This window comes from Peromyscus leucopus, chromosome 13 (assembly GCF_004664715.2).
Source record: "Peromyscus leucopus breed LL Stock chromosome 13, UCI_PerLeu_2.1, whole genome shotgun sequence".
Taxonomy (NCBI): domain Eukaryota; kingdom Metazoa; phylum Chordata; class Mammalia; order Rodentia; family Cricetidae; genus Peromyscus; species Peromyscus leucopus.
The window spans coordinates 49,180,490-49,205,179 of NC_051074.1; the positions used below are offsets into that span (position 1 = coordinate 49,180,490).

The 24,690-nt window shown below is 43.8% G+C and overlaps 1 protein-coding gene across 5 annotated transcripts in view; it reads left to right on the forward strand.

Moving 5' to 3' along the window:
* The window catches only part of Ino80d (INO80 complex subunit D), a 73,242-nt gene extending 48,907 nt beyond the window's left edge, over positions 1 to 24,335 (forward strand). For 4 of the 5 annotated variants that reach the window (XM_028891317.2, XM_037210349.1, XM_028891318.2 and 1 more), the window contains exons 9-12: positions 2,767 to 2,900; positions 9,927 to 10,144; positions 10,884 to 11,041; positions 13,311 to 24,335. In XM_028891317.2, coding sequence (XP_028747150.1) covers positions 2,767 to 2,900; positions 9,927 to 10,144; positions 10,884 to 11,041; positions 13,311 to 14,473 — 1,673 coding nt within the window. In that variant the 3' untranslated portion in view covers positions 14,474 to 24,335. The remainder of the gene's footprint in view (positions 1 to 2,766; positions 2,901 to 9,926; positions 10,145 to 10,883; positions 11,042 to 13,310) is intronic. The other variant, XM_028891322.2, reaches the window with a different exon arrangement.
* Positions 24,336 to 24,690: the final 355 nt, after the last annotated feature.

Below are 24,690 nucleotides of genomic sequence, written 5' to 3' on the forward strand. Positions count from 1 at the left end.
CACCACTACCCCCTGGCCTGAGGCTGTGTGTCAGACCATGTGGGTGCTGGGAATTGAACCCAGTTCTTCTGGAAGATCAGCCAGTGCTCCTAACCGCTGAGCCATCGCTCCAGCCCTGGGGCTGTGTGCTGTGTGCCTTTACCCCCTGGGTCCGCCACATGCTAGGCAGCCGCTCTCCCACTGTGCTTCATTTTCAAGTCAAGTGAGCGCTCCCTGGCACGCTTCTTTTTGAGATAGAGTTTCACTGTAGAGTTGAGGTTGGTCTCAAACTCTTGAGTCTCCTGCCTCAGTGCCCTCACTGCTGAGACTCCAGGTGACATCACTACCATATCTGGGGGGCAAAAAGAAACTTGTGAAATAAAAACTATTCCGTGTTTGGACTAATGTTTACATAGGTTCTAACTTTCAGAGTCCTGAGTTATTCTCTGGCTCTGTCATCGAGCTTGCTTTTTAAACTTGTCTGTACTTCACTTTCACTACACTGAGTTTGGAAGGAGAGGCTCACGGGTGCATCAGCGTGTGCTCTTTGGTTGTCTCACAGAGGGTGGGGGGGACTGGGACCTGTGCCAGAGCTGAGGGCGCTGACTTCTGCCCAGAGCGGCTAAGCAGGTTCTGCTAATGGCTGCTCTTGAAGTTTTTCCTTTCTTTTTCTTTTTCTTTTTTTTTTTTTTTTTTTTTTTTTTTGGTTTTTCGAGACAGGGTTTTTCTATGTAGTTTTGGTGCCTGTCCTGGATCTCATTCTGTAGGCCAGGCTGGCCTTGAACTCAGAGAGATCCATCTGGCTCTGCCTCCCAAGTGCTGGGATTAAAGACGTGCGCCACCACGCCAGCGAAGTATTTATTAAAATGGAATGCTGGTCCTTGAGGTGCTTGCAGCCTCTAACTATAATGATTATTGATGGAAAATCAAATCACTTCTTTTGTTGTTTGTTTTTCGAGACAAGGTTTTTCTGTGTAGCCCTGGCTGTCTTGGAACTCACTCTGTAGACCAGGCCACCTCAAACTGAGGATCTACCTGCCTCTGCCTCCCAAGTGCTGGGATTAAGGGCGTGCACCTGGCACTCTATTTTTTGTTTTATTTATTTATTTGGAGGCAGGGTTTTAGTAGCCAGTTGCCCTTGAACTCCCAGTGTGAAGTTATTTCTTTCTTCTTACCTTTCTTTCTGTGTGTTCTGTGGCTTGAACTGCGGTCGGCAGGCTGGCAGAGAAAGCCTTACCCACTGAGCCATCTCACTAGGCCCAAACCCTCATTTTTATTAAATATTTTAAACTGAGTAGCATTTAAAATACTTTTGTTTTCTTCAGACAGGGTCTTGCTATATAGCCCCGGCTGCTGGTGAACTTGTGGTGGTCTTTCCTCAACCTCCCGAGTGCCGAGGTTACAGGCTTGTGTCAACACATCCAGCTAAAAATATTTCCTCTTAGCGGTACTCTAGTTTACAATCTTCGTTTGGTACTTATGTATCTGAGATATCGTGAATTAGGTTATAGCCTGGCTATGTCACTACGTAACCTGGCTAGCCTGAAACTTGATTCAACCGCCCAGATACTGGGATTACTCATCTGCAGTGGTGTCCCCGGATGGGTGTGCTTCTCTTTCCTTCCTTCCTCCTTAGAAACAATGTCTCATCATGTCCCCTCAGGCTCAGTGTGTGCCCCCTTTCTCTCCTTTAAATTGTGTCTCCACAGGCTCTTCTGTAGCAGTTTATATATAATAAGTATAAGCCAAAGGGAAACACAAATGGACTTTCTAAACAGAAAATAAATCTTTTTATTTATTTATTTTTATTTGTGTGGTACTGGAAATTGAATGGAGGGCCTCATATATGCTTCTAACATGACCTGCTAACAAGCCCTGCCCTCAGCTCAGAAACTAGAGCTTGTGATAGAGGATGGACCTTTCTTTTGTTTCTTTTCTCTTTTCTTTCTTATTTTGGGGTGGTGGTGGTGGTGGTGTTCCGAGGTAGTCTTCCTCTACAGTCATGAGTTTAAGGCTTAGCTTAGGCTACATTGCAAGACCTTGTCTAAGAAACAAAATGAAACAAAACAAAAGGCCGTAGACATTCCAGTTTTCAATAGGGCTTTGATTTTAAATTAATTTGTGAGTTTGATTTGGATCCTGGCAGTCAACCTTGAACAGGTGGTTTTTTTGTTTTGTTTTGTTTTTTTTATTTTAATTTAAATTCTAATTTTCCTTGGTGAGTATCCTAGGAAAAAGTTTTCTTTTTAAATGCTGGTTTTGGGGGCTGGAGAGATGGCTTATCAGTTAAGAGCACTTATTACTTACTCTTCCAAAGGACCTGATTTCAGTTCCCAGAGCCCACATGGTAGCTTACAACTGTCCATTCCTATTTTGGGATTGACATATAGACATTCAGGCCAAACACTCACACATAGATGAAATAAAATACCTAGAAAAATTAAGTGCTGGTTTCAGAACAATGTTTTTAGTGGGAATTCTAGGAGCCTGTTAACAAGAAAATGATCTTGTTTATTCAAATTACAGAAATAAGTTCAGAGTGGCCATAAAGGAGCCATGCCTGAGAGCCTGCTAGCTGAGTAGACTCCTTCAGAGGTGTCAGTTAGTGAATAATGATGATATCGTCGCTATTGTCATTTTCCCTGTTAGCAGTTGGATGGCTGCGTTAACTTTATAGACAGTACAGTTCTTGCTAATAAAACACAGGTAAGGGAAGTAGCAGCCGTTATCCGGACACCGAAGAGTTAAACGGTCCCAGTGTGCTTTCTCCTTGACTGCCAACCCCAGACATCCTCTTGAACGGCTCTCAGCAGCTGTTCTCCAGCTGTACGGCCAAGTTTGCAGATGGACAGCAGTGCCCTGTACCAGTGTTTGACATCACACACCAGACGCCCCTGTGTGAAGAACATGCCAAAAAAATGGTGAGTTCTGCCGTCGCGGCTCTCAGCCCGTTGATGCCTATTCCTGCTGGGAAACGAAAGCAATTAAGGAAGTACTATAAAAACAGTGATTTTATTTTATTTTTCTCTTTTAAAATGTTTTATTATTTTTTGGGAATTTCACATGTGCATAAAAGGTATTGTGACATATTCACCCACCATCCCTCCCTCCAACTCCTCCCAGATCCACCCCTCACCACTTCCCAACTTCGTGTGTGGTGGTTTGGTTTGGTTTGGTTTGGTTTTGAGACAGGCTGCCGCCGCAGAACTCACTGTATAGACCATGCTGACTTTGAATTCCCAGACATCCACGGAGGCCCGTTTGTGCTGCCTATATACGCACGGTGTCGGGCCACCCACCGGAGCGTGGTCAACCTAGGGAGGGCCACACCCGTAAAGAGAACCGACCAACCCCAGAAGTCATCAGCTGTCAGTCACTCCCCTGTCCTGCTGGAATATTTCCTTTTTCAGTTTCAAGAAGTCCCATTTATTAATTGTTTGTTTTTGTAGAAGCATAGATATTTATTTGTGACAAAGGAGTTTGTGTACAGTGTTGAAAACCTACAACTTCTTAAAACAGTGATTTGTGTTACCATTGACTAAAAAATTTCAAAATGTTGTGTTGACCTTTTGAATTTGAGACCCTTTTTATAACAAAACCAAACCCCCACTGTTTGAGGAAATATTTAGTCAAGTTTGAATGTTTCTAGTCCAGAACTCCCGAATCTATAAGGTTCTAAGATGACATATGACACCCAAAAAGTACAGGTTTCGGAGCCTTCCAGAGTTTGGTTTGGAGATTCCTGGAGCAAGGAATTCCCACATGCAAATTCCATGCCAATATTAAAAAACATAAAACATCTGTGCGCCCTCAGTGTTTCAGATGAAAAATACTAAACCTGTAATTACGTAGGTAAGATCCTTTTTAAAATCACCTGCCCGTATTCTCTGTTTCTCACACACACACATAATAAAGACACATTTTCTGATACACAGCAGATTTTTCAAGCTCAGTTCTGCTTTTTTATATGCAGTTCTGGGAATGATCTGGATATTTAATAAATTCAGGCAAAATACCAAGCTTTTCTATAATTTTATTGAACTTAATCATTGCTTTTGTTAATGCTGGCATCATGAATCCTAATTAACATGGAATAATTTGGAGAAGAGACACATTTGGTTAGTCAAATATTTGAATTATGTAACTGTTTACAATGGGTTTGTTTTGTGCGAAGTTAGCTTAGTAGTTGCATACTTGCCTGTCATGAACAAGATTCTGGGTTGAGGCCAGAATGGAAAACAGAAAGCAAACCCTCCGAGTTGGATTAGCTTGTTTCCACCCATCCAGCAGATAGTGTAAGATACTGTGCCGGGTGCCTGCTGTACCCCAAGGCCGAGGAAGTGCCTCATGTCCTGAGCACACTGCAGTTCCATGGGTGCCCCAGTACCATGGACTGGGAGGCTGGTTGGTGGTTCTGGCTTTGTCACTAGCTAAAGGTACAGTTAGGTGGAGAAGCCACCTTCCTAGTCTGTCCCCGTGGTACCATACTGGCTTTACCAAGAACTTGTTTTGTGTTTAGTTCCTTGTTAGCATCATGGTTTGAAAAATTTGAATACTAAACTTCATGTAGAAGTGTTGAATTCATTTTCCTATTTAATTAAGATATATTTAAAGTGTGCACACTTTTTCTTAGTTTATTCAGGCTTTATGTGAATGAAGGATGCTCTCGTGTGTGTGTGTGTGTGTGTGTGTGTGTGTGTGTGTGTGTCTGTCTGTCTGTCTGTCTGTCTGTCTGTGTGTTTCTTCATTTCTTTGAGTCAGGGTCTCACTCTGAACTCAAGCCAGTCTTGAACTCATGAGTTACGTGCCCCAGCCACCTGAGTACTAAGATTATAAGTATGAGAGCCACCGCACCCTAGTTCCTGATGCTTTTGTGTGTGTGTGTGTACCTGTTTGTATGTGTGCACCTGCACACCTAGATGCCAGATTGACGTTGGGTGTCTGCCAGTTCTTCTTGCCTTGTTTTTTGAGACAGCTTCTCTTACTGAGCCCTGAGCTCACTGATTGGCTTAACTGGCTGCCTGGCCAGCTCTGGAGACGAGCGTGTCTCTGCCTCCCTAGTGCTGGGATTGTAGAAGCCTGGTGCTGGGCCCAGCTCTGTATGGGGTGCTGGCAATCTGAACTCAGGTCCTCATGCTTGAGCAGTGCAATACCAAGCAGGCCATTTCCCTAGGCCTCTGTGTGCGTTTGAACCGTCTTGTGGACCTTGGTTGATGATTCCATAGATCCTTGTTGATGCGGCCCTGCAGCTTTCATAGCAGGGTAGGACCCAGCTCTTTTATTTGACATCATTCCCACGTGGGCTTTTTTTTTTTTTTTTTTTTTTTTTTGGCTGGTGGTGGAGGTTTGAGATAGTATCTTCTGTATCCCAGGCTAGCCTTGATCTTGGCATGTGGCTGAGGATGACAATAAAGTTTTGGTCTTCCAGCCTCCACCTCCTAAGTTCTGTGATGGCAGGCACACACCATGCCTGGGCCCCTGTATCAGCAAACACTCTGCCATATCTTCAGCACTGGTTTAAAAAGTAAATCTGTGAGTTAAGAGTCTATACTTATGCCGGGCAGTGCTGGCACACACCTTTAATCCCAGCCCTCAGGAGGCAGAGGAAGGTGGATATCTTTGAGTTCCAGGCCAGCCTGAGCTACAGAGCTAGTTCCAAGACAGCCAGGGCTACACAGAAAAACCCTGTCTCAAAAAATCAAACCAAACAAACAAAAACTACAACAAACCAAGTCTACAATTACGTTTCCATGAAGTATTCCTTTCAGAATTCTTGATTTTGTGCTTTCCTTGTCTTGTGATCATTGAATATGATGCTAATAGTGTTGGTCTCCACTCACTACTGTCTACAGCTTCTAAGCTGTTTAGTAAGAGCTGCTCCAGGGTTCACAGAATGAAGAGTGCCATCAACTCTTCAAACACTGTCTTATATATTATCAGGAAGAAAATGTTTCTAGTCATAGATACAATGTCTTTTGTTTGTTAGTTTGTTTTCGAGACAGGGTTTCTCTGTAGTTTTGGTGTCTGTCCTGGATCTTGCTCTGTAGACCTGGCTGGCCTCGAACTCACAGAGATCCACCTGGCTCTTCCTTCTGAGTGCTGGGATTGAAAGGGGTGTACCACCACCACCGGGCTTGATACAATGCATTTTGATAAGTTGGAATTTTTGTTTTATAACTGTCAAAAGAGCCTATTTAAGACCTTTTTAGATACAGATTTTTAATCTTCCTCCTAGTCTTGGCTGTATTATATGACGTGCAAATCTTTGTTCTGAAACTAGAATACAACTTAATCTATTTTGTACTTAGTTTTCCTTTCCCCCTGGGGTGTTGCTTTGGGAAGAAAGCTTGTGGTTCATTCTTCACTAATGAGTATTTGTTTCACTAACATCACTTTTATACCCTGCTGCTCTTTGTGCCTTTCCGGAACACTTTGGTTATTATTGTTTTTGCCTAACTTGTACCAACAGTGTGTATAACGTAATTCACGCAGTGACAATACGAACTGTAACATGTTTGATGTGTGTGTAGGTCATGCCGTCTGTGACCATCATCTGGCAGACTGCAACTCTTGAGATGGCAGCAGTTATAAAAACACTCCTCAGCTGCAGAGGCAGCAAAATGTGCCTCTTAGAGTTTCTGGAACCCAGTGTCTCAGTTCAGGTAGCCGGCAGAGGAACTAAATGCGAAAGGCTGGCTTACAAACAACAGAGACTCACCTCACACGCTTAGCAGACGCTTCGACTCCAAGGACAGAGTGGGAAGAATAAATGATGGGAGTGGAGACTTGGGATGCCGTGGGATTCGCTCTCTTCTTTCCTTCTCATTTCTTTATTTGCTTGGTTGTGTGGGCGCGTGTGTGGGCGCGTGTGTGGGCACGTGGGACAACTTGCAGAAGTGGATGCTTCCACCATGTGGGTCCTAGGGAAAGTGCCTTTCTGTACCAGGCTTTCTCTTGGCCCACCAACCAGCTCCCAAATCATGACACGGAGATTTGTTATTAGTTACGAATGCCCGACTTTATCTGATGCTTGTCCCACTAGCTCTTATAACTTAATTTAACCTTTTTGTCGGCATCCACATATTGCCTCCGGGCTTTTTACCTTTCTTTCCTTCTGTGTGTCCTATTCATTCTGGGTCTGGCTGGCTGGCGGCTGCCTGGCCCCGGGTGTCTCCCTCTCCTTCTCTCTCTCCTCCTAGAGCTTGAACTCCTCCTCCTACTTATTCTCTCTGCCCGCCAGCCCCGCCTGTCCCTCTGCTGCCCAGCTATTGACCCTTCAACTTTTTAATGGACCAATCAGTTGCCTTCGGCAGGCAAAGCAACACATCTTTACATCGTTAAACAAATGTAGCAGTTAACAAGTGTAACACAACGCCGGGCGTGGTGGCGCACGCCTTTAATCCCAGCACTTGGGAGGCAGAGGCAGGCGGATCTTTGTGAGTTCGAGGCCAGCCTGGGCTACCAAGTGAGCTCCAGGAAAGGCGCAAAGCTACACAGAGAAACCCTGTCTCAAAAAAAAAAAAAAAAACCAAAAAAAAAAAAAAAAAAAAAAAAAAACAAGTGTAACACATCTTTGTCTAGTTAAAGTGATATTCCACAACACCCTTCACCCACTAAGCCCTCTGGCTTCTCCCCGCGGGGTTTGCTTCTGTTTGCAGAGGGCCCAGCCAGCCCCTCTCCTGTCACTTTTCTGTGAGCAGTCATTCTGTTTCCCGAGGCCTCTGGTGACTGAAGGCCCTGTTTCCTGATAGCATCGCACGGAGGGTTAGGAGCTCAAGCAAACTTTGGGGCGGCACAAAGATCAAATCCGTCTCAGATGATGGAGTTAAGGACACTGGCGGCCGAGCGTGAGCTGAGTTGTCAGTTTCTGGTTCCTTGGCAGCTCCCTTCCCTGCCTCTTCACTCACAGCTTTTGTACAGCTTCGTCCTTGTTTTCCTCTCTGTTACTGTGTGCCTGCCCGTAGGCATTTCTTAGAGGACTCTACAGTGCCGTGGGTTCCCTAAGAACCCACCTAGAAACCCACACATCTCAAACTGTATGCAGGCCAGAATAAACCCTTGACTCCCCCCCTGAGTTTGCAGCTTCTCTTGTATCAGTTAATGAAGGAATGTGGGCCATGCACCCCGGCATATTTTCAAGTGCAGCCTAACAGATTTGTAGGCCAGGGTCAAATTGCAATTTCAAAAGGATGGACAACCACTGAACTAATGGTAATTGTCATTAAACAGTCAACCCACCTAGACCCCCCTAGAGGTGTTTTTGGTCCATATTCCCTTTAACGTCGCCACATCTAAGGAGCTTTCAAAAAAGAGTTCTCTATTGGAGCTGAGGGTGTAACTCAGGGTGCTTAGCATGTGTGAAGCCTTGGGTTCACTTCCCAGCAGCAAAACACAACTCATTCAAATTCAGGGCTGCAGGTAGCTCAGTGGCCAAGAGCACTTACTTTGCAGTCACAAGACTGGAGTTCTGCACCCACAGAACAAGCTGGGCACCTCCCAGATGCCTGGAACCAGCTCCTAGAGATCCGATACTCTTCTGACCTTGGCATGTGCACATACCTGCGCACACATGTACATATACATTCGTGTAGGCGTACACACAGATAAATAATGGAATAAGCTTTAGAAAAGAAAACTTTCAGTTTGAAGAGCCTTTGCTTTTTACTTAATTTATTGACTGTGGAAATGGTCCTCTGAAGGGAACCCTGACCTGTTCATCCCTACACGCCCACCAGGCTGGCTCATCTTGTAACATGCCAGTCGTGCCTTCTCCTCAAAAGTGACTCCTGGATGGGAAGAGAGTCCCACTGTCTATTCAAGTTTAAAATTGAGATGTTCGGAATCATACGTGCTCTAGCCCATCTGCTTCCCAGTTTAGGTGTACGCTTTTCTTGTTTGTGCCGTTTTCTTTGGCCTAGATGATGCTCTCATCCATCCATGTCTCTTAAGATGTACTGTTGTTCACTTTCTGTGTGTTGTGTTTGTGTCCTTGATGTTTCCCAGGGGAAGTTCCTGGAGAGCGTGCACTGTCTTAGTGTCTTGTGTGTTTGATGCCGTTTCTGGAAATCAAACCTCGGCTTGCGCATACCAAACAGCATTCCACCATGACACTACACCCCTAACCCTCAAAATGTCTTTAAGTGGATGGAGTGTGTGTGTGTGTGTGTGTGTGAGAGAGAGAGAGAGAGAGAGAGAGAGAGGTGAATTAAGTTAAATTTTTTGTACATTTATTGTGCATAGCTTTAGCATTATATAGACAATTAAGAGAAATTTTTTGATAGTTTTTCCAGATAATCAGTTTTTTTAGAAAATTATTTTTATATGTATGAATGTTTTGCCTGCATGTATGTATGTGGACTACATATGTGCTTCATGCCTGTAGAGGCTGGAAGAGGGTGTCAAGTTCCTTGGGACTGGAGTTATGGACAGTTGCGAGCTGACATGTGGGTGCTGGGCATGGGACCCCCGTCCTCTGGAAGAGCAGACAATTCTCTTAACCACTGAGACTTGTCTTCAGCCCAATTTTAACTTGTACACAAAAATCATTAGTGTAATAATGTGATGTTTCAATATTACACAATATTTAAATTAGGTAAAACAGATCTTTCAAATACTTAACTTTTTCTTTCCCAAACAGGGTCTTGTGTTGACCTTGAATTTCTGACCCTCCTGCCACCACCTGCCAAGTGTCTGGCTTACTGGCGTGCACCACCACAGCTGGTCAAGTGGTGCGAGGGGCCCACCTCAGGGCCCTGCGCATGTCAGGCAGGCACTGGACCTGCTTAGCTGCATCCCCGCTCCTCATTGCTCTGGGGTAAAAATGTAAGCTTTCCTCTAGTTTTGAAACGTATAGAGACTCGCCAACTTCTGACCACCTTGTTGTGCACAGACGTATCGGGAGTGAAGGGTGGAGTAGGTTTGAAAGAAATCTTCTGTTCATTTCAAAGGATAATTTCTTGAGAGGAGATAACTCCCGTAAAGTTCAGCACCAGCAACAGAGGAAACCTAGGAAAAAAACGAAGCCCCCTGCACTTACCAAAAAACACAAGAAGAAGAGACGGCGTGGACCTCGTCGACCCCAGAAACCAATTCCCCCTGCAGTGCCCCAAGGGAACCTCAGCATGCCCACCAGCGTCTCACTGCCAGTGGAGGCCTCGCAGATCCGGTCAGTGGGGCAGTGGGGTCGTTTTCCTCTGTGCGGTGTGACCACAGTCCTACCCTGTGGCTGTCACAGACAGACTTAGCAGTGGCCGGCCAAGTCTGCAGTACACATCCGTCAGTGTCCTCAGAGGCTGAAATTGAGAATCTCATTGTGTACTCTCAAGGTTTTTCTGTTTTAACAGAAATTATACACAGTATAATAGAAGTACTTAGAAATATGTTTTCAAAGTTTGGCAGACTTAAACATTTTGATCAGATGAATTTCAGCTCAATCTTGCCCATTTATTTAAATTTTAAGGTTATTACCTTGATCAGATTTGAAATTTTGCTAAAACATAGATATACTAAGTGGTGATTCATTCCACTAATTTGAAGTGGACTATGATCTGGTAATGATCATCTCAGGGCAAAGGCTGTTGGAATTTGTGACTATATGTAGTGAGGTGTGTCTTTCTGCAGCATTTCAAATTTCCTTCTCATAAAATGAGGAGAGATCTTTATTTATTCATTGAGACAGTCTCATGTATTCCTAGACATCCCCATGTCATGTAGCTGCAGGTGACCTAAACTCTGACTCTCTGGCCCTGGGTCCCCAAGTGTGGGGACTGCAGGCATGTGTCACCGGCAGCTTTGGGAAGGGTTGCTTTCTGTTCCCGTCCCCCGTGTGTACCGAGTGTCTGGAGAACCTGAGGTACACAGCGCGGGGAGGAGAAGAAGCTGGACTAGCCACACTGTCTTTGCAGTAGCCCTTCCACGCCAGAGCTGAGTGCTGATGAATTGCCGGACGACATTGCCAACGAGATCAGCGACATTCCGCATGACTTAGAATTGAACCACGAAGACTTTGCGGATGTCCTGCCACGGCTGCCTGATGACTTACAAGATTTTGATTTCTTTGAAGGTATGGTCAATGTGTTACTTAAGAAGCTGATTTAGAAATGGTTCCCAAGAAGGGAAGTAAGTTTTATTTTATTTTCGGCTTTTAAGACAGGCTCTTAAGCATATTGAATCCACAGTGCTCCTGTCTCAGCTCTGGAGCCCTGGGATTATACCCAGTGTCACCAAATCATCCTAGAAATACTAATAACTTTAATGTTATTGCTGAGTGCATGATGCATGTGTAGGTTTGCACAGCCTGCATGGTGTGGAGGGCAGAGGGTAGGTGTCTGGGAGTGCATTATCTCCTCCCGCCTTTCCAGGGGTTCCGGGTTAGACGAGGCTGTGGGGCGTGGACCCTTACCCACTGAGCCATTTATTGGCCAGTTTATTATTAATTTTTTTAATAAAATAGCCTTTTGCAGTGTATCTGTATAAAATGTCACTATAAATAGAAAAAACCACTAACGTTGTTTCCAGAAGGTGAGAAATACATAATTTATTTAATCATATTATATACTTAGTAGATTTATACTTAAATAGCTATGTAATTTTGTTCCATTAAGTGAATAATTTTCCCTAATGTTTGGAGAGTGCCATTCAACATACCAGTTCATTAAAATACTTTACAGCTTGTCCTGTCTTTGGGGCCAGGCATGGTGGTGCACGCCTGTAAACCAGCAAGTGCTGGGATTAAAGGTGTGCGCCGCCATGCCTGGCCAAGGAGGAAGACTAAAGAGTGTCAAACATACTGTGAAAGGTGACTTGTGGCATTGAAGAGGTAGTTGAGAGCACTTGCCGCTTTTGTGGAGGACGTTTTGGCTGTCCTCGGCAGGTTGCTCACAACCACCTCTTACTCCAGCCCCCAGAGATCTGACCCCCCCTCTGGACACCACAGGTATTGCACTCACTTGACAGCAGAGAGACATAGATACATATGAACACATAATTAGAAAGCACAAATCTTTAAAAAGAAAAGAAAAGGGGGCTGAAGAGATGGCTCAGTGGTTAAGAGCACTGACTGCTCTTCCAGAGGACCTGAGTTCAATTCCCAGCAACCACATGGTGGCTCACAACCATCTGTAATGAGATCTGGTGCCCTCTTCTTCTGGCCTGTAGTCATATATGCTGTATACATAATAAATATAAAAAAGTTTAAAAAAAAGAAAAGAAAAGGAAGGTAGCTTATGAAAGAAACTGAGTGCTTACCATTAAATACATGCGTAGATTCTGTGTTCTCATCTCCAGCTGGAAGAATGTATGTGTAGACCAAATAATATAAACCTGTCTTGTTCTATACTGCCTTTATTTTTTTATGTTAATGGTATTAATATCATTTTAGGTGAAAAATAATGTATAATTAAATGGACATTGAGTTTTAAATTATCAACCATTTAGAGTCCTAAGAATCCAACATTATAAGGGCTGGAGAGAATGCTCAGTGGTAAGAGTATCTGCATTCTTCCAGAGGACCTGAGTTTAATTCATAGACCCATACTGGGCAACTTACTATTGCTTGTAACTCCAGCTCCAAGATCCAACACCTTGGCCTCCACAGACACCCACATTCATGTGGCAGAAGTTCACACAGGCACACCTACTCAAAAGTAAACACAAAAAGAATTCAACAGAGCCAGGCTTGATGGCACATGCCTTTAATCTCAGCACTTGGGAGGCAGAGACAGGCTGATCTCTATGAGTTTGAGGTCAGCCTGGTCCAAAAGTTTTAGGCCAGTCAAGGCTACATAGTGAAACCATGTCTAAAACGAACTAACCAAAAAAACATTTCATATGGCAGATTTCTGAGAATAAATTAAAGATGGTAATTGAAATTCCAAGAGAGCTGACATTTGAGACCTGTCCTGCAGATTAGTATTTCACTTTTTCTTTCTAATCCCATTATAAGAAACTTTTTTCTCCAGGTGGTGGTAGAACACGCCTTTCATTCCCACACTCAGGAAGCAGAAGCAGGTGGATCTCTGTGAATTAGAGGCCAGTCTGGTCTAGAGAGAGTTCCAGGGCAGCCAGAGCTACACAGAGAAACCCTGTCTCAAAAAAGAAACGGTTTCACTATACAGCCCTAGCTGGCCAGGAACTAAACCAGGCTGACCTAGAACTCACAGAGATCCACTGGCCTCTGCCGTCTAAGTTCTGGGATTAAAGGTGTGTGCCACCAAGCCTGGGAAGGAGGACTTTTTTGTGGTAGGATCGTGTTTAAAAGACTCAAATGTGTGACTTTTGCTGTGTGGGTCAGTTATGAGCTCTGCTGACGCTGTCGGCTTTGGTTAATGCAGGAAAGAATGGAGACCTCCTCCCGACCACCGAAGAAGCCGAGGAGCTTGAGCGGGCCTTGCAGGCTGTGACTTCTCTCGAGTGCCTGAGTACCATTGGGGTCCTTACCCAGTCAGACGGGGTGCCAGTTCAGGGGTTGTCAGACAGAGGGATGGGGGTGTTCTCCGGGGGAACCGATGCTTCGGGAATCCAGTCCTTGAGCCGAGAAGTGAACTCGGACCTAGGGGAGCTACTGAATGGACGTATAGTACACGACAGCTTTTCTAGTCTGGACCTGGACGAGAACCTGCTCCGCTCTGCTTCTCTGTCTAACCCACCTACACCCCTGGCAGGGCAGATCCAGGGGCAGTTCTCTGCCCCAGCCAGCGTTGGCCTTACTTCTGCCACTCTGCTCAGCCAGAGTGCACTTGGGGAGAGAGCCTTCCCAGGACAGTTTCATGGACTTCATGATGGCAGCCATGCCTCCCAGAGGCCACATCCTGCCCAGCTGCTGAGCAAGGCAGATGACCTAATCACCTCACGACAGCAATACAGCAGTGATCATTCACACTCCTCACCCCATGGAAGCCATTATGATAGCGAGCACGTGCCGTCGCCCTACAGTGACCATATCACCTCTCCCCACACATCGTACTCTGGTGATACTATGGCAGCTACCTTTTCAGCAGAGATGCCCATCATGGCACAGCACTTGCTCCCCAGCCAGCTCGAGGTGCCACTTGGAGGAGTGGTCAACCCCAGAACTCACTGGGGGAGTCTCCCCGTCAACCTTGGCGACCCCTCTGCATTCAGCAACCTCCTTGGCGCGGATGGACACCTTCTTTCCACTTCCCTCTCCACGCCGCCCACCACGTCCAACTCAGAGACCACACAGCCTGCCTTCGCCACCGTTACCCCAAGCAGTTCCAGTGTGCTTCCGGGGTTACCGCAGACCAGCTTCAGTGGCATGGGGCCTTCCGCTGAACTAATGGCCTCCACCTCTCCCAAGCAGCAACTCCCGCAGTTCAGCGCAGCCTTCGGCCACCAGCTGAGTTCTCACAGTGGCATTCCTAAGGACCTGCAGCCCAGCCACAGCTCCATAGCCCCTCCGACAGGCTTCACAGTAACAGGTGCCACGGCCACAAGTACCAATAATGCATCTCCCCCTTTCCCCACCCCTAACTGAGTCTGTGCTTGCAGGCAGGTGGAACCTGGCGTTTTCTACGTGTTTCCTCTTTTGCACCCCTCCCTCCCTCCTCTTTTCCTGCAGAAGATTTAAAAATAAAAGTGGGGATTAGCGGGACTCCCCCTTCCCAGTCAGCAAGCGGCCGTGGACCTTGCGTCAGTGTTCACGTGTGCTCCTTAGCACTGGTGCTCATTCCCTCCTGGCGGGTCCTCGTGGCCTGGCGGTTTTCTCTGGTGGCTCAGCACAGTGACTGGATAGGTTGATTTTTTTTTTCTCAGCAAGTCCTAGAAGTGGAAGATACCTCAGATTACCAGTGCCCTTTACTATTTCCTAGTGTTCAGATCGATGCTTTCCATTCTCTAGCCAGGTTTTTCCATAGGTTGTTCTAGATAGAGTGGCCCTAGTGAGATCCTGTGTAGCGGGTGGTGTGTGGAGGCCAATTGGAGCTCTGACTCAGCACCAGCTGCCCAACACCACAGTGAGACCTGGATGCCATTCCTAATCGTGACGTGGTTACCGGGAAAGAAAATCGTCTCTTGACTGCCTGTGGGTGCGTGGTCACCTGTGTGTGTTTCGTGCAGGAAGTAGCTGTCATGGTATTTTTTTTTTTCTTTTTACTCCCAGAATAAGCTTATGGCCCTTTTCCCCTCCTTCTGTCTCATACCTGGCAAGGTTGGTTTGTCCTTCCTTCCTCCCGAGTTGACTAAAGCATCCTGAATTGGGAGGAGGTGGTCTGGCACAGCCCTTTCTTGCTAAAGATCAGCCGGTGAAGAAAGGAGCCACACAAGGCTGAATTCACATCAGTGATGGGGAGTGCCTTGGCGACTAACCGTGCGTGGCCGCAGGGCTGCTCAGGGGTGGGGCCTCACAGTCACTTTGCCTTTTCCTGTGTGTTTGTTTCAGAATCCCTCACTCACGGAATACATTTGCAAGTTGTAATTAAAGAAAATATTTTGATGTGAAAAAGCAGGCTGGACCAGCTAGGTTTGAAAGATGACATCTGTGACCTGGTCGGTCTGTCATTCGCTCCTAGTTTTTACATGTTTACAGTTGTGATTCTTTGGTGAGATTTGTGAACTGTTGAGGACACGTGTAGAATCCGTGTACCAGTTGTGAAGTGACGTGTAATATCAGAAGGACACACATTTTAAAGTTTCTTTCAAAGCAGAATATGGAAATTAGACATAAATTTGATTTACCTTAGGTACTTTTAAAATAATTTAAGTACTTAAGGTGAAGTAAATTTGGAAATTCTTTTAAAGTACCAAGGGTTTGGGGTAAAATCTTATTGGTTAGTGCAGTAAGTTGGTGACTATGAAGTGATGTGTGGGGTTTCTTCTTGCCTGCCTTCCCCTCCAGAGAGGGGTAGAGCTTCACTTTCTACTCTGTTTTGCTGAGGTTTCACTATCCTTCGGATACCATTGGGGATTCATCTCTGAGTTCAATCTAATTTCCACATGTATATTTTAAAAAAGAAGACAACATGTCTGTTAATGATGTGGTACAGTAATTCCTTTGTCAGGGACTGTTGGATCCTAATTCCTTCCTAACAGTAAAGGTTGGGACATACTTTCCTCCTCCTTAGGTGCGTTTTCTTCATGCCACGCTAGTTCTAACCGGTCCTTCTGGTGAAAGCTTTCTTTCTCTGCTTCGTAAAGGAATGATGATGATCAGCAGGCATTATGCAGATACCATGTGCCTGAGCTTTTGGAGGGAAAGTCACATGACTGTATGAAATCATGATATGCCCTATTTTGTATTTATTGAATTTGGGGAGGGCAAAATATGTTTGTAATATATTTACTTTTTTTCAAATCATGTTAATTAATTGGAACATTTATTTTTAATAGCTTTGCCATTTTTGCAGATTGAGAAATTTCTAAATTATAAATTATGTCACAAAGCAAAATTATATTTGGTATCACCATGACCTTCTTTCCTGACTTGTGAGACACAGCTTTTTGACTCGTTCTCACCTGGGAACTCACATCAGTAGTTTTTCATTTTAGTGCACTGTAATGAAATGATGAGTGGTTACCTCACCGCAAAAGTATCATTTCGTTTGCTAAGCTGTTTTCATATCCCATTATAATCATCACTAGATAACTGTGCATTCCCAGGAAATTGAAGCAGATTGAAGCAGAGCAGCACTGGACTTCCTCCTCACGCTCCTGGCTGACAGAGGAGTCATGGGTGGTCAATTTGGACTGTTACTGGCTGTTTGTCCCTGCATTAGCTGCTGAAAATTCTCCAGTTGTCAAAACTGAGTTTGCAGTAGGTTGCACCTTTTATTGTTTGCAGTTTTCTGTTTTATGTGCATTTAAAAGCCCTTCTTTGCTTTCGAGGAAGAAGGCATGAAGTGATCAGGAATGTTGCCAGTTACAGCTTCACGCCAAAAATAGTGAGTCAGCTCACTCTTGTGTAGATGCCCATGATGATAGCAGAAGAGAGGGCAGTCTTAGAGAGTACTGGTATAGAATTGGGTAATTAGCAAAAAGCACACTTTTCTCCTCTTTCACAACTAACATCCAAGCCTGTAGTTTGCTTTTCTTGTGAGTCCCCTGTTGGAAGAATGTCTATCTATAAGCCCAGAGGTATCCACTTTGTTTCTCTTCTAGTCTCTTAATAGTAGGTGGGGTATTAATATGCAAAGAAAAATTAAGCGTCTCTTACGATGCTTACATGAAAACGTAGCACTTGTGTTATGGTGAGGCAATACTGGAATCAAAAACAAACCTTCCACAGGTCCTGAAGGGTAGACACTAGCTTTGGTTGTAGTGTTCAGTACCTAAGAACAGCGACAATGGGGGCTCCTCTGTCTCTGCAGCTCTTTGGGACCATTTCTAAAGGCCAGTTAGATTGTGTTACTGTGATTTAATTTTTGAACTTGCTGCAGTTAATGAATGCATCCTGTGCTCTGAGAATCTGACAAGTCAGCAGCCGTAATCTCTGGTATCTGAAGGGAAGGTGGGCTTTTCTCTCCTTTAGTTGTTAAAGTTATTTTAGTAAAGGACTTAAGACATTGTTTGTTTCTTCTGTAAAAACGGCTTAGCAAGTTCCACTCCTGGGGAGGCTCCACAGTAAACAGTAGGATAGTGAAAGCATTAAAGGTAGACCGCCAAGTGACAGTCCATGCAATGGACAGGTCTTGTAGTTATCATGGCCTAGCTGGTGAGCAAAGGTTTTCTCTCGTGAGCCTCCTGTGGGAGGTGTTCCTGCTCCAGAAAAGACAGCGTTTCCATGCTGGCAGGCAGTGTAGTGTGTCTAGTGTCCCTCTGTGAGAAGATTATGGTTTAATGAGAATCAGATGGAGTTGGAAAGTGATTGTTTTCTATTCCTTAAAGTTGATGTTACCAGTTTTAGTGGCGTAAGGCTAAGGACAGCTAATACTTTATCTTTGCCAAATAACTATTTCTAAGATTAATTTTTTAAAGTAAACCAGACTCTCATATTTTTGGTTGTGAGCCTAGCCTTTAACGGCTGAGCCCTCGAGCTGAGTTCCCAGCGTGGCTGTGCACTGTTTGGACATTGCAGAGTCTGAGGATAGTAACACTAAACTATTTAACAGGTTTGGAATTCATTAGAATTTTGAGAGTATTTACTTTTCAGACTCTTCACCTTTTCTTTTTAGATTTAAAAAAATTGAATTCTATTCTTTAGCTGATGTGTAGGATAGTCTAATAGAGTGGTTTGTTGAATGGTCAGTACAATGCTGCACTCTAATGAGGAAATTTAGAAACACCTTTGAGTTTAGTTGGAGTGAATCCTCATTTGTATTTCATTTATTACTGCTCTCCCACACTGTTCTAGAGGTTTCTTCCTGTCAAAATTATTTCATGGGGATAGTCACTCATGAAACGTTATATATTTTTTCCCCTCTCAATAACTTGAAAAATAACTGAATCTTCCCTGGAACTAAGTAGAAAAGAAAATTATTATATTCTGGTGGGAACCAAAATCACACTTTAATTAAAGTAGTATTTTAAATGCTGTCTTTCCCAATGTGTATAATACGATTTCTGTGAAGAGCTCAGATGGAGATCTGGTAAGCAGTCCCCTGGCTGGCCAGCGAGTTAAGAAAGGAACTTCTGGACGTGAGTCACGCACGGCTCTTCTAGCGGCCAGGGTCATCACCGCTGCAGGCGTGGGGGGCTTAGGGAGCTGTGGGGGTTTTCACTTTTCCTTGGTCAGCTTTCCCCTCTGCACTGCGATGGGGAGCAAGTAAAAAGAGATGTGGCGTTCCAGAGAGATGGGTCGTGACTTTCTTTACCCGTATTCCAGAGCATCAGTAATGTTTTGAGTGGCTTGAAGAGCAGATCCAAGATGATCTTTGGCTGATCTAAAGTTGGTGTGAAGAGCAGTCTTCTAAGACGGAAGCTGTTGGATCTTGGAGGCCAGTGGGACAGCATGCTTTCTTCCCTTCCTCCCTCTGCCTGTTTTGCACGCTCCTCCCCGGCACTGCGGTGTGCACACGCACACACTTGAGCCGCACTCATCTTGGCCCAAGAGTGATAGGATCTTTTCTCATTGGTTTTTATTGTTGTTCTTATGTGTTTGTTTGTTTGCTTTTCAAGCTGGGGACCACTGACCTAAGCTCTATATGCACCCCAAGTTCCCCATGGAAAACGTTTCAACATGCAGGGCAAAAGGCACCAGTACAATTCCAGGCCATGCCGTTGCTTTGCCTTGGGGAATAGACTGGTTTGCCCCCAGTGACTCCAGCCTGTATCCTTAAGGTACAGGCGACCCCAGCGGGTTAGTGCTGACACAGTAGAGAGCTTGACACCTGCTGACAGCGTGTGCCTCTGTTCCAAAGGGTTGAATCGGTTCTCAACGGTGATAACTCGTCTCACTGTATAGTGTTGAGTATGTCTCAGGGATTCCTTGCGGAAATTAGGGCCGTTTTTAAAATAAGAAAATAGTTTTCAAAGAAACTAAAGGTGATTCATCACTGATGAGAGCTCGAGAGAGAGAGAAAGCGTCTGGGCTCACAGCCCGTGGTGTCTCGCGAGGACTTCTTCCTTTCCACTTCAGCCTCTCATCTCAGCTCAGCACACAGAGTCCTTTCCCATCATGCACAGCTTTAAAACTTTTATTTAAAAACTTCCTTCCCCAATGAGCTTTCAGAATACTTATTGTAGATTTTAAGAGAAAAGGTATATTAATTTATGCTATTAACATCACCTCATAAATTATAAGTTTTATACTAAAGCTGTATTGAGTGTAATGAATTATGTTGCCTATGTGTTTTAATAGCTTAAAAATTATATATGAGCTTCTTTTTATTTTTATTTTTATTTTTGACAAAACAAACTAGTGACGCACCTTTTTACACTGGATCTCTGCCGTGTCAAGGTGTATAGCTATCCTTTGCTACCTTGCAGATATATAAAGAAAAGGATAACCTGGGGCCTCAAAATGTAGAACACCCTTAGACCATTTATCATCATTCATAGAGCTGTTGAGAATCATGTTCTTTACTACATGATCTGTGGTTTACACTTAATGATGGCTAGACGCTTAGTTACAGGGTAAATAGAAGCAAATAGATCCAGTGAAACTCCCACTGCTGTAGCTGGAATTTGTAAACCTAGTTTTTAAGACCTCTGTTATTTCCTATGGATTTATTCTTTAATTTACAGTTTATTCTGTAAGTTGAGAAGTAAAATAGAGGAATTAATAAATCTAGATGTTCTCAGTGTCTCATTCAGGAACATTTTCCCCTCCTCACTAAGGAATTCCCACTGTGACTTAAAAATAGAGGTAAATTACTTGTATGCATGTATGTACCTGTGTTTTTACACACATGCAAAAATATACATTGGGGGCACGTGTGTGAGATATGAATGTGCGCTTGTATAAAAATAGAAAGGTAACCGAATGTATTATAGAAATATGATTTATTTAGCTGAGGGAATTACAGTTACTTTCCCATTGTTTCTTTTTATAAACATACCATATTCTTCACTATATTATGTTCAAAGGCTAGCTCTGATATCATGTGCATTTTCTTTTAACTTTTGAATTAATTTATGGTGTTTTTAAAGTAACATGAGAAAGGGCAGATTCTAAGACCAGCCTCATACTTATGAGCATAAAAATAAGAGAGAGACAGACCTAGATAACAGCTTGTTTATTTATTGAGGTGATGGGACCACAGATTTGTTGAAACATTTTTATGTCTAATAAATGTTCTTTATATTCCAAGTAATCAAGTATTATGATGTTTTCTTGGTCAAGTTCAGAAAACATAGGCCTTGATAAGGAAGCTTCTGAAGGGGCCGCTTGTTTAAGGAGTTGGTGGACTCATTTCACTGTGCATATTCCAAAGCTGGTATGATTTTAGTTATTTCCAAACCATTTTTTAAAACTGAGGTGTGCCGTTGGTGACGGAGCGGAGCACCACAGTTCCCCGCTGCCGGCTGTAGGGAGATCATGCTGCCCTTGATGCTTACCTGATTCCCAGGGGACTGAAAAGAAAGACACATTCCTGACCTTTGAGCTTTGTCACTTGGCTGTGCGTCCTGTCCTGGAGGACAGATGATCTGCGATGTCACCTAGAGCCACGTGTTCCCATCACACTTCCTTCCACTCATACGCTTAGGGTATGTCAGAGCAGCTCCTGAGGACACGTGTGAATTGGCAGTTGTCTTTGAGGCTTCGGTTACTTCATCTTAGGTTCCGTCAGAACCCGGGAACGCTGTCTGTGTTGTTTTTTACGATTGTATTTTTGTAGCATCTCCCTGTTTCATTCACTCTTGCTTTTGGATTTTGAGAAATCTGCATATTTCTTGTACATATGCATGCAAATGAAGGGAGGGAGTTTGTACTGATGCCGTTTCTCCCTTCGGTTGCTGGTTAACGGAATTTGCTAGAATCAATTCCCCTTATTGAAGGGTGAAAACAGACCCTTTGTGTATATCTGTACAGAGATGTGTATATGGGATGTGGTGGCACTTTGCTGAATGTGAACTTGCCTTGTCAATGGAAAGATTGAAAAGTATTATGTTTATTTATACATTTGTATAAATCTATATATACACGTATGTATATGTGTGTGTGTATAGATAAAGCTATATACATATATTTCCCTAAAAATGTGTGTGTGATAGATTTACAGCCTTTGCTAAGCAAGATTATGCATCTGTGGGAAATTCTGGATTATTCTGCAAGCCCGCAGAAGTGGCAACATCATCAGGCATACTGAACTACAAATCCTTTGGATTCCAGTCACAAATCGCAGATTACATTGGTCACAAATGATTCTCTTCTTTCTTCTCACCAATTGCACTGTTCCTCAGACTGCTAGCTAGTTTCTCATTACTTCACACTCACACATCTTTGCCGAGTTGTCTATTGTCCAGTGCAGGAGATGGACTCCTGAGGGTGGCCTGGGCAGGGCACGTGCTGAGCCACATCGTCCCCTCCCCCCTTCTTCCCGACTTAGTTCTCTGACTAGACGCCTTGGCATAAAGATCTCAGCTGTTGTTTTCACATTCCTTTGTCAGTGACAGTCCCCACAGTACACAGCTTTCAGTAATATTTTCTTTGACATTTGGGTCGCCATCAAAAAATAAAAAGCCAACATTCAAACAATTAATTTTGAATTTTTTTACCTAGGGAACTTGGGAGGATTTTACTTAAAGTGAAAAAAAAAAACCCCATAATTATGACTTTATGATTGATACTAGTGTTAGGTGTATTTCCACACTTCTTATCATTTAAATAGTTTGATTTGCTTTGTGTTTTAAATGTAAGTTTACCATTTGAATTTTAACAGCGTACACAAAGTCACATGAAAGCCTCTTGAATTCTGTAACTGACTCACGTTTCTCATGGTGAAATGCTCTAATGAGTTCTTAGGTCATAAATTCTGCTAGATTTCCTTTGACTTCCCTTACGGTTGTGACATTCGGTTTTAACTCTGCCCCAGCTCTCTAGAAAACTTCCACCCTTATATATCGTGCCTTTAAAGCTCTTATGCACACACAGATAAAAGTGTATATATATACATGTGGGCGCATGTGTGCATACACTCTGGTATGTACTCACACAGTATGTCTCCAGGACGTATTGTGGGAGTGGACATAGAGATATTCAAAGGCAATGGAATATTGCTCTCTAGATAATATATGTATATAAATAGTGTCGATAAAACTGTACATACACATGTATATGTTTGAGTTCTAAATGGCAACCTTTTACATTTAGCAAAATGCTGCCCTACTGGAATATTGTCACTGCGGTGGCAGTTGTATGTAATGATTTAAAATACATTTATCAGAAATTATTTAAAGAACATTTAAAGGTCTCATCTAAAGACAGCCGCACACTATTTATTTACCTTCCTGTTCATTTGATTGTTGTGTTTGCGTCACTGTAAGGGAGACTGTCATTTTAAAAATACCATCTGCACGTGAGAGACGAGAGTCACTTGGGGCACTCTGTGCCCACCCCACCCCAAAACAGTGATATGCCACAACCCAGCTTGTCTACTTCGGCTTCAACGCAGTCCTAACATGGCCATTTGTGTGTGTCATCCACCATCTCCTTGATCAACTTAATCCACCAATTTGCCTCCTCTCATTAATGAATAATGATCGCTTCGATCGTGCCGCCTGGGGGAAGCTGACCCCTCTCTTGCTGCAAGGAAATGGGTCATCTAGTTCTTCTGCCTTGTTCCAAATTCACCTTGGAAAGAAGACGGTTCTCACGATGCTGTCTTAAGCATAGTTTATTTGGCATAGTTTGATTTATTTAAAGACCTTACTTAATTTTTTTGGAAAGCGCTCTTTCTTAACTCTTAAGTTGCATGTACTTGGCGTATGTTTAATTCTTACTGCCCTTCCCCGCAAGGTATTTTTTCACTAGTCTATCAGTTTTCCGTACTGAATGCAAGAACATTAAGACAAAACCGTTAAGTCCTCTTGTCATTTGTGATGAGCTGGCAGCAGGTTACACCTCAAGAATTTAGAGCGAGAGAAAGGTAGATGGATAGATTATCCTAAATGCCCTCTTAGGTGGGGAGTGGAGTAAAGGTTCTCCTGGGAAACAGAGTTCACAGAGTAGCTCACTGGAACTGATATCAGAACCAGCCTTTAACAAAAAGCCCCTTGGCAGACGTGTGGTACTCACCAGAGTGCCCAAGTGTAAATTGAAACCAGGTTGCAGTGGGAAATCAGAGGTGAGGTAGCCGTGGGAGAGCAGCCAGGGACAGGCGGGCTGGACAGTTTGAAAATGTCTTTCAACAAAGTAACTGCACGGTAGCAAGGACTAGCCGTACCGAGAGCTCCTCTTTCTTCAGCGTTCTCGTTCACCTTGGCACACAGTCTGCAACATACACCATCCATTCAGAGCCTAGACCGGAGGGAGAGCTGCTTAAAGGGGACTTACAAACCAAGCGTCTTCTCACGGCGGTGCCACGGCCGCCACCTAGCTCCAGGCACGCACCCTGGGAGCAGAGCATAGAGAGGGTTTGGAAAGGCCTGCCTGTGGCACTGGCTGTGGTTTGGCTGGGGGGGGGGACATTTGGGGAGATGAGGGGCTTTTGGTTTGTGATTTCCCTTTAAACAGGGAGAGATGGTTCCCATTTTCCATATATATATCTCAATGAATGTACTGTATTACTGTTTTAAAAATTTGATGAAATAATAATGGATTGGTCTCCTTTTGTTATCTGGTCCTTGTTTAATTTGTTTAAGGGTTTTTGTATACAAAAGTTTACATTTTTATGTATATTTTTCTTGTGTAAAAACTGATGTAATATGTGTATAAAACACTGTATGTATTATCTGTATATAGTGTGACAAAATGATTTTTCTTTCTTTCTTTTGGATGTATTAATAAATCTTGCTGTGAAGTAGCCTTACTTTTTACTAATTATTTCCTTTACCTCGGTAGTGATGGGAGCTCCTGGTGCAGGGTAAGTGCTTTCCCATCCTTGTTTCTGGTCTCTGAGATGGGTCTTTTTTGCCTCCCAGACTGGCCTACAACTCAGTGTATGGACCAGGCTGTTCTTAGAGTTCAATTTTCTTTGCCTCAGCCTCCCACATTCCACCAGGAAGACAGGGATAAGCTACTGTGCCCAGTTAAGTTTTTTTGTTTGTTTGTTTGTTTTGTTTTTACGAGACAGGGTTTCTCTGTGTAGCTTTGCGCCTTTTCCTGGAATTCACTTTGTAGACCAGGCTGGCCTCGAACTCACAGAGAGCCTCCTGCCT